Source organism: Rhinolophus sinicus, chromosome 3 (genome assembly GCF_057876585.1).
Source record: "Rhinolophus sinicus isolate RSI-liver-muscle chromosome 3, RSI-T2T, whole genome shotgun sequence".
Lineage (NCBI taxonomy): Eukaryota > Metazoa > Chordata > Mammalia > Chiroptera > Rhinolophidae > Rhinolophus > Rhinolophus sinicus.
Window position 1 is genome coordinate 175,043,333 of NC_142503.1, and position 16,957 is coordinate 175,060,289.

Here is a 16,957-nt window from a genome sequence, read left to right on the forward strand (position 1 = left end):
ATATTTACCATCTGGTCCTTTATGAAAAAGTTTGCTGACCCCTGATCCTTGCTGTTTAAATTCTGGTTTCTTTCTGTGATGGATTAAAAATGACCACAATTCTTTGCACTATTCCCATCAAGGGGTGGAGTTTAGGTGCCCTTCCACAATGCCTCTGGGCTTGGCCCTGGCTCGGTCTGGCCGATAAGACATCAGCAAATGTGACAAATGCAAAGGCTTGATTAGTGCTCTCCACACTGGGGCTTGCCTTCTTGGAACACTTCCCTAAGACACCCCTGCCCCCATGCTGTGAAGAGCCCAATCTAGTCTGTTGGAAGATGAGAGGCCATGTGGAGAAGAACCAAAGCATCCTAGCCAATAGCCAGCACTAACTTCCAGACAGGGACGAGAGGCCACCTAGGACTTACCCCTGTTCTGCCACCAGATTAATGCAGATGCATGTGACCCCAGGGGATATCAGGAGAAAGAGTCAACCCATGGGATCTTTAAAAATTATTAAAATATTGTTGCTTGAAGCCACTACGTTTTGCAGCGGCTTGTTATATAATTGGTAATTGACATACTTTCTTTGCCCACCAAGGGAGAAAACGGCCATTTTGTACACGCTATAGACTAGCACTTTGACTCTAGATCTGAACTTTGCTTAAGCTGCATGACAGAGCAATGATGACCAATGTAAACTGCCTTTTTCTCTTCATATCCAAGTCAGCTATGTGTTGACTAACTTCAGCAAAAGGTCAGTATTCAGTTCTGACAAGTCCTTTTTCATCCTGTGGCACAAACCCACTTCTGCCTTCTATGTATCTTGTAGGGCTTTGGGGCCACAGTACGATACTAAAGATTGGCAATTGCTTTCCAGTTTTGTATATAAATACAGAACGGTACTGTTACCGTTATTGTTGTCCCTCATATAGTCAATTCCCTATTATCCATAATGAAAGGTTGGGCTAGCATGAACCAAATTCAGTATAATAAACTTCAATTTTTCTGGAATGCTGAGAAGTGGACTTCTCATTGGCTTGAATTCCCAGGTCTGGAACTAACTAGCTATGTATCTTGAGCAAGTTATTAACCTCTTTAAAACCTGGGTTACCTTATCTAGAAAAATAGGATTATTGATACTGTCTTGCGTGAGAATTTGTCGACATTAGTTTTGCAAAAGGGTACCCCAGTGAAGTTAAGTGCCTGCCACCATGGAGAATGGGGACAGTAGTGCCATGGTTATGTATGCAGGTTCTGGAGCTAGACTGCCTGGATGCAAATCCCAGCTCTGGCACTTAATAGCTGTGTGACTTGGGCAAATTACTTCATCGCTATATGCCTTGTTTATCTCATCTGTAAAATGAGGATGATGACAGCAGCTGCTGTGAGGCTTGACCACATGCTTAGAACAGTAGCTGAAATATTGATAAGGTTCAATAATTGTTAGTCAATTCTTAGTAGTAGTAGTACGTGATAGTGCCCTTATTTTGTCCTTACTGTTCTCCTGTGGCGAAGCTAAGCCTCAAATTGATCAGATTTCTTTCCTCTTTCCATTGTTCTGTCAGAAGTGCTACTCTAAGAGGTTGGCAAAAAAAAAAATTTATTCATCAATCTCCAAAATAAGGTGGAAAAAAAAGATTGCAAAGATTATTGACAAATGCAGTAACTTTTTATTGAATGTGAATACTGAGCTAGACACATTTAGACACACTATTATCTCATTTGTTGTATCTAGTATCAAATAGCAAAGTTTAGGAAATTATCATCTATTTTCATGGCATCATTAACATATGTAATCTGTAGTGATAATACGGTTTTATGCCCATGTGTCTTCCAAGTTGCTATGGGGCATCTATTTGGTCTGAGAAACAGATTGCTGTTTAGATCCAAGCATGCAATGTTAGGATCAAAGTAGAAAGGAAGCAAAACAAGGTTCATAAGGAAAATAATCTTGTAAGAACTAACATGGCTGAGGGGTAAAATGGACATATATCCAGTAATAAGAAATTCATATTCAAATCAGAATTGCAGACACAGAATTAAAATGGAATTCGATTCTGTGATTCCATTTGCAAATCTGCAAACTAAGAAGGATCATCCCATTTCCTGTGATTGATCAACAAATTTAATGGTTACGGTAAATACAAAGTTCTTTTATGACTCTGTTCGTTAATGATTGACTTGCATTTGAAAACATACTTCAGCCTTCTCTTTTTCCTTTCCCCATGCGAAAAGGTGGTTATGAACAGTAAGGACAAAATTTAGAAACAAGACACAGTGTTTGCTCTAACTTGATTCCTTAGACACAGCAATACTTTCTTATAGTGGATGTTATTACAGTATCATCAAGTGCATCAGGTAAGCAAATCAAGTGCTACGTAGTCTACACATACAAATATCAACATCAGGAGTCTACAGCTGTTAAGAACCTGGTTCTGACCAGAACATAATTCCTTAATACTGTCTTCCTTTGCATCACAATTGCCCTTTGGAATGTAAGTGCTGGTCTGAAAGATTTGCCGATTAAAAAGAAACAGCAAAGAGCCCTACCCCAAGATAATCAACTCTAAACCTATTATAGGTGAGAGGTAGAGAGCTTCATCACTCAACTTTCTGCTTCTAGATGATGTTAGAAAAATACTTTAACATCGAGATTACCAACAAATACTCCACCACCTTCTGATAATGAGCTATTTCAGCTTAGAGTGACTATATCTTATTTATCTTTGTATCCTCAACACCCAGCACATAGTACGCACTCATTTATTGAATGAAGGAAAAACCCTCACCCGTCCAAAGATAAATTTTAACTCAAGTTGAGTAGAATAAAATCTTTATTGACTCCACATGAAATTACATAAACTCCACTCCCATACATACTTGACAGCTTAATATTCCTTATGTTGTTTCATTTCTTAAATACATCTTAAGTTGCTTATTTACACAATAAAAACAATGTCGAACATCAAAAAACATACTTCTCTAGATTAGAACTACTGGAATTAGTCTCAGAAGAGCTCACTTAATTGAACTTGGTCTTAGGTCTTCCTCAGATTATTCTGTGGCATCTCCCAATTTTGCATGATGCTTGCAGTACACTTAAGCTGTCAATCAGTTCTCCTGGTCTTTATTTAAGGTCCAAAGAGAGAAGATGGAAATGGACTAAGATAAAAAGGATAGTTTTGCATATGATCATGTAGTGGACACATTCAAGACATAAATGAGACAGAAAGAGCACCTCTGCAACAAACTGTCTTTGCTCTGGGTTATTAGCTCACCTCTCTGAGCCTTGATTTTCTCATCTCTAGGACAGATTCATCCTAGAATCTTTCTGGTTCCCTTTGACGCCAATGTTCTACATTTGGTTCGTTAACAGATGCACAACCTGAAACACCCACTAATACATTTTGCTGGAGGTTGGTCAGTCCTTAGCAAATCAGAAGCCACTTCCTATTCTACACCTATGCTTGGGAAAGCAGCTCACGAAGAGAGGGTCTCTAAAAAAGGCCCTAGAGAAATTTCATTTTTGGCTGGAGCACTGTCTGTAACTTATGTAGTGTCTAGGTTTAAATGCCATACAGCATTTTTTACTGACATTGCACACTGGAATCACGTGATGAAATTAATTTTATTAGGGCCCGAGTCCCATCCCCGAGATTGTATTGAATTCATCTAGGTGCAGCCCACGCATGAGAATTTTTACAAACTCTCTAGATAATTCCAACCTGAGGAAAAGGGGACAATTACTGGCATACAGCAGTAATTCTCAAACGTTAGCTGAATCAGTCACCTAGAGGGCTTATTAAAACAGATTGGTGGGTGCCCTCCCCATTTTGATTCAGGTCTGGGGTGAAGCCCAAGAATTTGCTTTTCTAGCAAGTCCTCACATAATGCTCCCCCCCCCTTTTTTTTAAAGAAGGGCGCAGCTCAAAGTGGCCCAGGTGGGGATCGAACCGGCAACTTTGTGTTAGTAGCACGCGTGCTAACCGACTGAGCTAACCGGCCACCCGTCCTCACATAATGCTGATACTTTTGTCCAGAGACCTCACTTTGACAACCACTGCCAGTGAGGAAGTATCATTGATGGTGGCACCTGAAGTTGAGTTTAAATCCTGATTCTATTATTACCACTGATGTAACCTTAGGAAAGTAATTTTATCTTTTCTTTAGTGTCTTTATAACAATACTTAGATCGGAGTTGTGAGGCATAAACAGTGTTACCAATCAGGGTTTAGTACAGTACCTGGCACAGAATGCAGTAACAAATATTAATTTCCTTTTTCCATTATACATGGTTAGATGCTGTGATTAAGTTAAATCAATAGCACAGATTAAAACTTGGCAGAAGGAAAGAGATGATTGAAGCAATGTGATATAGAGAAGTGTTTTAAGTATATCGTCTTAAAAATACTTTCATTCATTTTTTAAAACTTTGAATACAGTAATTTAGGTGGTAGGAATATAAGATACAATCTATAAAGTGCCAGAAATATTAGATTGAATTTATAAAGAGCATGAATGTTTTTAATGACCTACAATGGACTCCGATATCTTATCTATAAGTCTTCTAGAGAATGAGAAATAATATAATAGCATATCTGCCTAAAAATTTAGTATGTTGATCTTTAAATGCTATTCAATTCCAGAAAAAACCTAAATTATTAAAGTGCATCAGAATCCCTATTATTAACCAAATCAAAACTTCCACCGACAATGGGATGGGTGTTCTTTTACATACATGTCAACAAATAAAAAACTAAATAGCATTCCTTCCTGCTTGCCATTGTGCTTCATTTTGCACGTGTCGGGTCCTCTCAGGAGTTAATGTCCAGACCCTGAGCTGAATCTTGGAAGCAGCAGACCCACTGCAGAAGCTACTGCACAGACCTCCAGATACAGGGAGGGCATCGGGCTGTGCCTCCACAGCGGGGCGGGTTGCAGTGGGAACTAGAATACTGTCAGCATTTCTCTGTGGAACCTACAAGCGCAATCGTCCGAGTGAATCTCAAAGGCACTGAACAGTTCAGGTCTAAAGGCGTAAGTCACATCAGGATTGCTTAAAGCAAGTTTCTCCCTATACGAATAGTTGACTAAGAGGGCAAAGTCTTTCTGGGATTTTTATTTTTAAAAGCCTTCCCTTTCTACTCTGGCCTCATGTCATTACCTGACAGCTTTCTTTTTCTGAATTCCTAAAAAAGTGATGGTTGTCTGCACGTCTTTGCTGCTGCATCGTGTTCTGTACCATTTATTTTATTGTTTTCAACTTTTATTTAATCTGATGATATACTTTTAATTTTTCATCTATTTATGAACTCTCCTACTAGACTGTGAGCTCAAGGGTCCTCAACTTGTCCCCTTCCTCCATGGAACTTTCTCAAGTGTCTCAAATTCAGTAACCATTCTCTTTTGCTGTCGGCAATATAAATGCGACACCAACTTACATTGCCCTGCCTATACAGCTAATTTCATTTTTATATGTGTAAGTTTTCTTGTCCCAACTGGAACCAAAAACCCCATTAGGGTGGAGGCTATATGTATTTCACTTCTTTGCAAAAATGTCTTAACAAAGCTGATAAGCAATTGACATTTGTAAAATACTCACTAGATAACCCTTGCTAAAAATTAGACACAACTCCTTACCTCATACTCTTGCTGTCAAGATTCTATAAGGCCTATAGTCTTGCCAGTGTGTTTGTAGGATGAAAATAATTTTTTTTTTGGAAATGATTTTCTTGAAGCCAGAAAATTAGCCTTGGGAGCCCCCATTAGTGCTTGAAAACCAACTTTCAATTCCCATCTCATTAATAATCTTAGTATTTCCTAGCACCCACTCATCTGTATCCTTCTCTCAAGGTTTCCCTATGAAACACCCACCAAACTTCCTTACCCCCTAAAGCAAACAAAACTCTTTTCCCCCCTTTTCCCACAAAATGGTTTATTCATTAAAAGCCATAACCCTTACGTAGAGGCTTTTCAAAAACTAGCAATCCAAACCCTCTAAACTTAACTGAACCAGAAGCAAGGCAGATGTCATGCCCATCCTGCCAGGGAGCAGTTCCTTCTCTTGGATTCTGCCTGTTATTAGAACCCGAGAAGACCAGCAGACAGCCTGAGAGGGTTCAGGTGCCCCCACGGAGACACTTTTTCCTTTTTAGAGTATTTTCATTGGGTTGGTTTGGCCCCATCACTATAGTTTTGACCACAATCATTCCAGCTGATTCTTTCACAGGACATGAGGTAGCAAAAAAGTCACTAGGGTAAGATTTATTTATCTTTAAATCTCAAAGGTTTTTTAACAGATTGACTTGTGCAAAGCTGGATTATGGCATTTTACCTCAACTTCACCTTAATATTATGAAAATAAGATTTCTAAGATTTTAAATTAGTTGCTTCGATTTTCTTTTTTTTTCAATGACTCAGATGGGGCATCCTGTAAAGCTCACTGTCTCTTACTCCCACTATGTATCAAATACTTCAATTAAGATCATACCTTACATCATACTTTGAGATCATACCTCACAGAAACCTAGAAACCAGAATAGCTTTCTACATCTTTAATTCTCCATAAGGCATTACTATTATACTTTCATATATGCATATGTGTGTATATATGTTTTTTAAAGAAGTAAAAATGCTCTCCTCATTATCTTTTGTTTGATACAGGCACCCAAGTATGTAGTTAGAAAGTAAATAAAGGCCACAAAAACTTCCTGAGGAAGATCATTAAAAAGAAAAATCCTCTCTTCCTCTTATATCACACAACTGGCCTTTGAGGCATGCCAGCTAAGAAAACTGGTATCACTCGTGGTGATGGGAAGACTGGACCTTTCCCTCTTTGGGTTGTAGCTGAACTTCTATTGGCAGTCCTAGTAACATGTGTAACTGCTCATTTGTTCTAAGCAAGTCTTTTCTTCAGCTTTCCTTCAAACAATGCCTTTACTTTCCCATTAGAATACGAGGATTTGGAGATTTTGAACAGCAAGGTCTGGATGGGAAGGAATTTCTTTCAATCATGTGTTAGCTTGTGCAGAGAGAGGGAAAGATACGGAAGAATGGCAGGGGAGGACGTGAGAGAAGGAAGAAATGTGTCTTCATCGGGAGCGCGGGAAGAAAGGACGCTTTTCAAAGTTGTTGCCGGTATCTCATGAAGGCCCAAGCCACCACCATGGTGAGGGCAAACACTGGCACCAGCACCATGGCTATGGGAATACCACTTGGTTCCCCTTCACCTCGAGGTCCTATAGGCCCATTCTGCACCTGTAGCTGGAAGGGAAAGAAAGTGTTAACTCTAGTGACAATATGTGCTGACAACTGAAATGTTCAGCTGACACATTACCTGGCTCTGGAGTCTCTAGACCACCCAAAGCTGCAGACCCAAGCACCGTCTAGCAGAGGGCATCCTGTCTGTTTGTCCTCAGTTGACAACATCAGTATCACCGATTCTTTGGAAACAAAGTAAGTCTGATGGGGAGGCATTTAACCTTACTGGGCTTCGGACCTAAAGGGACCCCTGAAGGTAAGTCAGACAACCTCTCACTTTCTGTTTTTGTACTACCTCCACCAACCTATTGTGTATCAATCATATCAGGAAAATGAAGATATGAGATGAAGCCTATTGATCCTACAGGAAACCTGGAAATTCTTCGGTGTGGCAGGGGACATCCATCTTCCTAGAAATGCTTACTTAGGAAGATTATCAGTCATGTTTCACATGTTTCCTTCCCTACTTAAAAAAAAAAAAAAAAAGACTCTGGTTGTACCTTTTCCCCCTTTATTTTAATTTGGTTGTCAAACTTTAACTTTAAGGCACATTATCCTGAAGCGAGGACCTGGGTTGCAAGCATACTGTTATGAATTTCCTTTAATGATAAGCAGAAGTCCCAGAAGACCGTTTCTTATGCCAGACAAGCTCTTCAAAAGAGTGGAAGTAAAAGGAGAAGAAGCTAAACACACCCCTGAGGGTTACGCCACAGGGTTTACTCCCAAGAAGGCACAGAAGCCGGGAGCCAGGCTGCTGGCTGCAGAGACACCTACCCTGTGCTGCACTCTCAGTGACACGGCGTAGCCTGCGTTACGAAAGAGGTCTACAGCGTCCTGGTGCAGCAGGTTCTTTAGGTCTTGGCCATTCACCTGTCAAAACCAGCAAGGAAAAGCAGTAAGAGCTAGAACACGAACTCTCTTAAGTCCAAGATTTACACTCATGTGACCAAACAAACAAACAAAAAAAAACCCAAACTCCTACAGAGCAAATTCCAAGAGTTAGCAGAATGGGTAAAGTTACTTAGAACCCAATGTAACTTTTTTCATTTTCAAAGCTATGTTTTCCTAGAACTGAGGTTCTGTGGGCTATTTGAAGAGCACCTAAGTTTTTTTTCTTTCATCTTAGTAGCTCCTATGGCCTGTCTTGTTTTGGCACTTGGGCTATGCTTACTGTATTCGTATGTCTTCCACAAGCATCAGCCTGGCTCCCTGTAGTTGACATGGTCTTCTAGGTTTCTTCCTAATGCCTGACACTGCCACCTTCAATTCTAGAAATATAAGTCTATGAAATTCACCCACAATTTATTTTGATGTGGTACAAATCTACTAGCCCCTTCTATTGGTCTTGTTCTATTGTGAACAATTTCCCGTGATTCCATGGATACTCCTATCCTCCTCAAGTTTCCTAAAAATCATTATTTCTGTGATGATACAAACTCCTAAAAAATGTTTCAGTGTAGGTCAGGCTTAGAAGTGAGAGATGGGAAGGACTACTGGTATTAATATTAGATTGGTGCAAAAGTAATTGCAGTTTAAAAGGTTAAAAAAAAAATTGCAAAAACCGCAATTACTTTTGCACCAACCTAATACTTTTTAGTGTCAGGAGTAACACTGGCCACAAGTGCTATCTATCCTACGCTGCACTCAGTGACACGGCAGCACCCACTTTATGTAAGCTCTACTTATCTTTTACACATGGCAATGTCAGCAACAGCAGCAAGGACATCGAATGTATTTATGTAGTAGGTTCTGTGCTATATGCTTTACATTATAAATTATCTAACTTAATTCTCACAATAATCTTATGAAGCAGACATTACTTTTATCTTGTTTTCACAGATGAAGAAACTGAATCTTAGCAAGGTTAGGTGATTTGCCAAAAGGCATAGTACGTGTAGGAGCTAGGGTTAGGGTTTTTAAAATACCAGAAGGAAGATCAAAGTGCCCTGCGTTTTACTGTTCCTTCTGTACTATTCCTCCACCTTAACCCACCAACTATTCTCTGCTCAGCTGAAACTCAAGCAGTTGTCTTACTCAGCCTCTCGACTTCCTTGTCAGTCTTCCTTCTACAGGCTCATAATAGTCCCTTCACTCTATCTCCTGCCAATATCCTTGTGAATTAATCTACCAACACTCTGGACTTACAGATTGTCTGCCTTCCCAAATTAAGTTTCCAGCTCTATCCATGTTAGTCATCAATTGGCATAAGCCTTGGACTTCAACATTAGGCATGCTTCAGCTCCAATATCTCAAACTCTTAAAAACTAACCACAATTTCTACTCCCGTCACATTTCCGGTTCCTCTTCTGAGGAGCCTCTATTCTCATCAAAGCCTTTAAACTTTTTAGACTTTAATTGCATCCTTATCTATCTAGGAGTTCTTGTTATTATTGCTTTTCTGTTCTTTTTTTATTGGAAGATCACTACGTTTTTGTTCTGCTTTTATTCCCCCAATATTATTTTATATTAATTTCAGGTGTACAGCATAGTGGTTAGACACACTGTTGTTATTTCAACAAGCACTTGGTAAACTATTAGAATTCCTTGTCTCCATGATCTTCTGCCATCTTTCCAGGCCTTCCTTGTTAGCACTGAATTTAATGTTCCTGGAGACAAATACACAGTCACACTCTCCACCACGGAGCCGTGCCAGCTGACGCCCGCTACGTCCTCACAACCCTCCCGCTCATCTGATGAACTCTCTAGGAAGGACGCAGTGGCAGCCGCTCCGGACCTTTCTACCAGCAAACCCCAACTTCAAAGCCCATCTCTCCTCTCATCAGATTCCTTTGTCTTATCTTTCTTGAGAATGTTGAGAACTTCTTACAAAAATGCTCTCCATTTTCTCCCCCCACCTCAAAGTTTCTTGATAGCCTCTCACTGCTCCGTCCCCCTTGTTTCGGAGTTAGATCAATTTCCTTTATCGAGGCTAAACCGTCCCCTAGTGCTCTAGATCATAGTCCTTCTAGTCTCCTTATAGACTTAAGTAGTCACTTACTCTTCTTGATTCCTTACTTATTATTACCCTCTGCTCCGTCGCAACTAAAATTATCCTCATCTATTAAGAAAACAATCCAAATATTTCCTGGAATGCACCATTACCTCCTGGCCATCTTCTCTCCTCGTTCATTGCAATACTTGTTGAAAGAACTGTTTGTACACACTGTCTCCACTTCCTCAGCACCCATTCACTCTTTATTCCCTTGTAATCTCATAATATATGAAGCGGGAGGGGAAGAGCATGCTGTCCCACAGGTCGCAGTAAATGCCAATCACCAAGTCCTGTAGCCCTTTCCAGTCTCCAGACCATCTCCTCCCTTTTGCAGTTACCTCCTGTCTTAGCTTATGAATACATAGCTCTCTTAGTTCTTGAACTATTCCTGACTCCTTTTTTTCTTCCTTCTTTCTTAAGTAAATATTCCTCAATGTCAGTTGTTCTTTGTTCTCTGTATCTTTTCTTCCACGGTGATCTTTCACAATTTCAACTATAATCTGCAAGACCACTCTCAAATTTTTATCCCTACTTCTACTTCTGGATTTGCCATCCGCTTGGGTGCCTGTATTTGGATATTCTGCTAAACCCCAATTCAACATATCCACAGCCTCTTTATTTATTCCCACAAAACCAGACTACTCCAACTTCCTTCTTATTGCCACTATCATTCCTTCAAACTAAAATTTTGATAATACTTTAAAACTCTTTCCACTCTGTCAATGTTCACATACAATATACTGCCAAACCCTGTGGTCTAACATAATGACTGTCCTCAGGTGCTATGTTCCTTCTATTACCTCTCCCTTGAGGCTATGGATACTTTCAGCTGAACTACTGTAATCCCCCATTCTAACCTATTCAACACTATGTCTCCAGGCCAATCTTCCCCAAGTATAATTCTGTTCATACCACTTTATGGCTCAAAAACAAAAACAAAAGTAGGAGCAGGGGAAGAAAGAGTGCATACCTCATTTCTCATCCTGGTATGCAAAGTCCTCCAGGAAATGACTGAAATCTACCTTCCCAATTTAATCTCTCATTATTTCCTTTCATATATCCTATGCTGTAGCTAAATCATGTAACTCACTGACCCTGTGGTATAAAAAAACATATATTCTTATTTTCATACTTGTGCTTAAGCTGTATCTGCCATCTGAATACACTTTTCTTTTAAAAAACTGTATTTATCTTCCAAGGTTGATCTTAAATAGGATGCGCTTTTTTTTGTTTTTGTTTTTGTTGTTGTTGTTGTTTTGATAGATATGCCACAGGGAAAGAAATCTAGGCTCTCTCAACTGAGTCATTCTCAATGACTCAATTTTCTAGTTAGTTCCTGGGGAAGAGAAGAGGCATGAGATTGCTGATTGTAGTAAGAATACTCACTTAACTAACCTAACCCATGTGATAACTGCATTTCTCATTGCAGAGAAATAGGTACTTATTTTCTCTCAGACAAGTAAGTTAATGATGCCGTCATGTCAACGGATGCCAAGATGTCATCGCTCAATATCAGAGCCAAGTTTCAAAGTAATGTGAATGCAAGTGGGGTAACTGAGTCACTAATAGGACATTCAATGGCAGGAATACTGAGTTCAAAATAATCTTTGCCATAGTAGTCAGTAATAATTGCCAGCAATCACTGCGTATTTATTATGTCTGGAGCTGATACTTACTTTACATGCACTATCTTATTTAGTCTTCACAATAGTCATAGAAGTTAGGAATCCCCAGTTTATAAGTGATAAAACTAGAGAGGCTATGCGACTTGTGCATGGGCATACAGAACGAAAGCAGCAAAGCCAGGATTCAAACTCAAGCCATCCAGCCCCAAAACCTTCACTTTCAAACACTAAATTATAGAAATTTTCATTGTAAGCTAGGATTTTATTTTGGTAACATACCACTATCCAACACTTTAATGCTGTACATTGAATTTTTACTGATTTTGCAGTTTAATTTGTATATAACGTAACACATTTAAAATTTTCAGAGTTGTATAAAAATATAAGGTGTTTATATGTTAACATTTTTTACTTATTTGTATATATTGAAGTAGCATTAAAATAAAAAAAGCAATTTAGTTAATTGCCACTTCATTGACAAGGCCTTTCTAGAAAACTCCACTGGATGTGACTGATTTGCGTTTTTGAATCTCCATGCTAAGTAACCATCTTAAAGTTCAAGCTGAACTCTGCCTTACACCACACCACTTTACATTCTACCGTAAATAACCTGGAGAGGTTGTATCTCCACTCATCATTATGGCCCCTATCATACCTGAATAGTGCTTTGAACAAGACGTGAGTATAATAAATGTCACATGATTCCTGAGGTTTGGTTGCAGAGTACACCATGCAAAAACCTTAACTACACAAAGCCTGATGGCCATATTCTCAGTGTTACACAGAGCTGAAAGGCCTGTACGCCATCGGCAGCTTCACCTGCCAATGACTAGTGTGTAATCTTGTTCCTCACCTGAGCCTCCTTCTGCTAACAGGGAAGAAAGACATTGGTGACATCAGGTAAAAAAAAAAAAAAAAAAAAGAAGGTGCTATACAGGACACAGGCAAATTATGCCAGTTATGCCTTTCAACCCTCCCAGTTAAGCCGAAAGGTATTCTAATATAAGGACTGTTACTCTAATTGCTTTTTTTTTTTTTTAAAAAAATACAACCCAAACAAGAGTCCTTTTAGAAATGCAAAGGGAATTTCTTTTTTAAAGAACCATTTCTCACTTTGCCTCTTAAACCAGCCCCATAAAACAAATCATGATTCTTTCTCTCTTCACAATGTCATCTCTACTCCAAAGCCAAATTTGCTCTCCAACATTTACCTCCTCTAAGCATTTTTACACATTCATTTCATATTGACTAACCACCAAGTTCTGTAGACTTTACCCCTAAATATATGTGGAATCCACTCTTTATTACCATCTTTTTACTAACATAGACCAGAGGGTCTCAAAGTGTGGCCCCCAAATCACCAGCATTAGCATTAACCTGGGAACTTGTTCAAAGTGAAAATTAGTAGGCCCCATCATAGCAATCTATGTTTTAACAAGCCCTCCAGGTGATTCTGAAGTTTGAGTTAGCTCTAACCTAAACTGCCTGAAACAGTCTTCTAACTGGTCCCCGTATCCAGCCTACTTTCCCTACTTAATACATATTCTGTGCACCCACGGATTTCATCAATGATTTTCCATTTACTGGAGTAGTGATTTTTCAGGTATCGGTCTGGTGACCCATTACAAAAGATAGTGACGTCAATCCAGTGGGTCAAGACCAGTATTGAATTGTTTTAAAATGAAATGAGAAGAAAACAAAACATGTCAGAAGGCATCACATATAGAAGAAATAAGTATTATTTTGTTAAACCTTGTTTCAAGTGTGTGTGTGTGTTGTGTGTGTATGTACACATGTACTTCCTATTACAGGCCACAATTTAAAAGGTTTGAAAGACACTTGTCTACTGAAGTGCTTCTCTCACTTTATTCACACTTACCCAGGGATCCTGTTATAATGCAGGTCAGGGAAGGTTCCTGAGACTCGGCATTTCTAACAAGCTCCCAGGTAATGGCCAGATGGTCCTTAGACCGCATTTTCAGCTACTAAACTTAGAAATCTTAGAACACTATTAAACTTGCTACTTCAGCTTCCTTAACTTATGGAATAGTAACTTTTACTGAACCTGAGATATGGCAAATTTGCAATATGCTAGACAATTTTGCGGATTAAATGTTCAGAGAATTGGGATGGCTGTGTTCTAGTTAACTGATGGGGAAACATACAATTTTTTTGCCTTAACTATGGTTGTTAGCAGTCTTTAAAAATGCATTTCCTATTTCCTGCCTTAAGAAATGAGTAAACGGAGTTTAAATTCATTTTCTTTGATGATCAATAATTTTGAATTGCCTCAGGATAATCTAAGATTATCTCAGGATAATGTTAGCGTTGCAAGAGCTCTAACTATAGGATAATATAAATGCAGATGTGTAAGATGTAGAGAAAGAATCGGTTCAATTTAATAAGCACTGATCAGATTACATTCTGGATATTTTAATTTTTAACGAAGATGCTGAAATGAACTGCAATTTTTTTTTGGGGGGAGGGGTCTCTTTTTTCATCAAAGTTGAAAGAAGAAATAAAATGATCCAGTTCCAATTAATCAGGCCCAACCAAAAAAGTCAGTTATGCGATAATTCATTCACAGAACAACTAATTTACTAGATGCTTACTCTGTGCCAGCTACAGGCCTTTGTGCTGGGAATATGGAGATGAGAAGACAAAGGCTCCTCCTTAGAGGTACACTGTCTAAAGGGGTCCGTATATTTCAATGTCTCTGCAGCTGATTGGATGAGGGTTTTTAGTGGGTCTTTCCCATTGATTTCTTAGCTAAGGCCAGAGACAAGTCTTAATTTTCCATAGCACCTAGCACAGTGCTCTGCAGGCCATCAAGTACAATAGTTGATAAATGTTGATGACTACTCAACTCTTTCATTCACCAAGTTACTAATTGTATTTGAAGAGAATATTAAATGCAGCTGAGTAACAGCCCAATCTGTGCCATTTTTGTTATGTAAGGGGTTTGGTCAAAATGGAACGTTCATCTGTGCAGCATAATAACCAGCTCCCATCACCCTGAGCTTCATAATAAGTACAGTGACCGAGGATGGATTATTCTTGACTATCCACCTCCCTTCATTTAGGCAGACATATGGGAGGAATGAGAAAACTAGACAGTTTAGTTTTTTTTCCCACAAAAATAAAATTTCCCCAGGTTCCCTGATAATCTATACAAATGTTAAACCATCTTCACCATCACACACAAAAAATGAACTTTGGGTGAGGAATCTCCAGCCCTCATCTCAACTTCAGGTCTGTTCTGCTATTGGTAATATCTGTTTTTGTTTCATGCTTGTCAGATATAACAGGGCCTTAAATGTCATTTACATTCATTAAAGAAATTTCTTTTCTTTTTTAGTTTAAATCATCCACCATGATTACAAAAAATTAAATTTCACTTTTGATGAGAAAGGGAAAACCGCATAATAAATCATGGAGTTATTTAATTTTAGAACTAGAAATTAAGACAAAACATGGGTATTTCGGGAGAAATGGAAAGATTACATTAATAGTAACAACTCCCAGGAAATCTAGATCACTTAATGATACTTCTATTAGTTATCCAAAATGGGTATATGCTAAGGAAGGGACATATTCTTAGTTTGATTATCTAGCAAAAGTTAAAAGAAAGAGTTGGGGCATATTTTATAACATGGAAAAATTCTCCACGTGAGGAGAACAGGAAAGCCCATAAAGAATAAATGGGAATATAGGCTAATCAATACTTTAGTATCATTTTACAGAGACTCCAAAGCCAATAATAAATGAATGCTTAAGTACATAAAAGGGATAAAGTAAGCTAAAGCATGGACGTAACCGTTTAATGCTTAATGCCTAACAAGTTCACTTAAGGGTAGAGAGGGAATAGGATGGTGAGTGAGGCAACAGGGGCACTATTTCTTAAGGAATGGGATCTAGAAAGAATTTTGGAGCAAACCCTTGAAAGGGAAACTGGAGTCAATGAATGTAGTGCTAGATAGAATGCAGAGGATATGCTGAGCTTTTTCTCTTCTACACAAGAGATGCTCCAACTTTTTCTCTGTTTTTTTTTCTCTCTGTATCTGCCTTGCATTTTCTCCTCTTCTTTCACACGTCTTTTCCTTAATTGGCCAGAACATAAACTTGAATCACTCTTTGTAATGTGTTATATACATATTTGTAATATTTAATATCTTGTATAGGTCTTTGTAATATTTCTTGTATTTTGATAAAGTGAAATCCTCTTTGCTATAAATGTTAAGGTCAAGTGAGCTGAGTTTTTTTAGACATCTACTTTTCTCTTCATTGACATTTATCTCCTACCCCTTTTAAAAACTTGAGTAGCCTTTCAATAATTTCTTTCTCTAGGAGGCAATGAAGAAAGGCTCCTCATCTCAGCCTATGTCTAATAAATTCTCTCGCATTGAGGTTTGTGTCCTTTTCTCCCTGTCTAATTCTACCCTTCATAGAAACACTAATTTCAGTTTTTATATAAAACCTACATAAAATCTACTATTAATTCACCATGCAACGTTCTGTTTAGGGTAACTAATCCTAGCTCCTCATTTACTTTTTATGAGGCAGTATGGTATGTTAAGAGTACAGGTTCCAAATTCAGACAGACCAAAGTTTTAGTCCTCTGTCACTCACAACTTATGTGACTTTGGCAAGCTGCTTGACCTTACCAAGCCTCAGCTTCCTTAGCTGCAAAATAAGCATAATAATTGTACCCACCTTATGGAATTACTACAATATTAAATAAGTTTAAAGTTCTCAGAACATTGCTTAGCATATAGCTCACAAAAACTTCTACCCATTCTCATTTTCCCGTAATCTACCTTTAACCAAAGCTGTTTGAATATGGCTCCCGTCTTAACCCCTATACTTTTCGAGTCCCTCTTATGTCAAAGTATTAGGCTGCATAGTTTCTAACTACATGCCATACCTTACTGTAACAACCCATTCTCAAGTTTTCCTTAATGTACCACTCAGGGTGATTTCATGTTTGTAGAATGTCTTTCTCCTAGGAGTTATAGGAAATAATCTGCTTTTTAACTTCTACATATCCTTAGAAATAAAAGGTAGATTATCACTGCCTCTATGTCAACAGATTAACAGG

At 38.6% G+C, this 16,957-nt stretch overlaps 1 protein-coding gene across 1 annotated transcript in view; it reads right to left on the minus strand.

The window, feature by feature from the left end:
• Positions 1–2,798: 2,798 nt before the first annotated feature.
• SYNJ2BP (synaptojanin 2 binding protein) overlaps positions 2,799–16,957 on the minus strand; it is a 32,501-nt gene continuing 18,342 nt past the window's right edge. The window contains exons 3-4 of the mRNA XM_019733543.3: positions 8,017–8,112; positions 2,799–7,245 (exon numbers count right to left, since the gene is read on the minus strand). Of these exons, the coding sequence (XP_019589102.1) occupies positions 7,105–7,245; positions 8,017–8,112 (237 nt within the window). The 3' untranslated portion in view covers positions 2,799–7,104. The remainder of the gene's footprint in view (positions 7,246–8,016; positions 8,113–16,957) is intronic.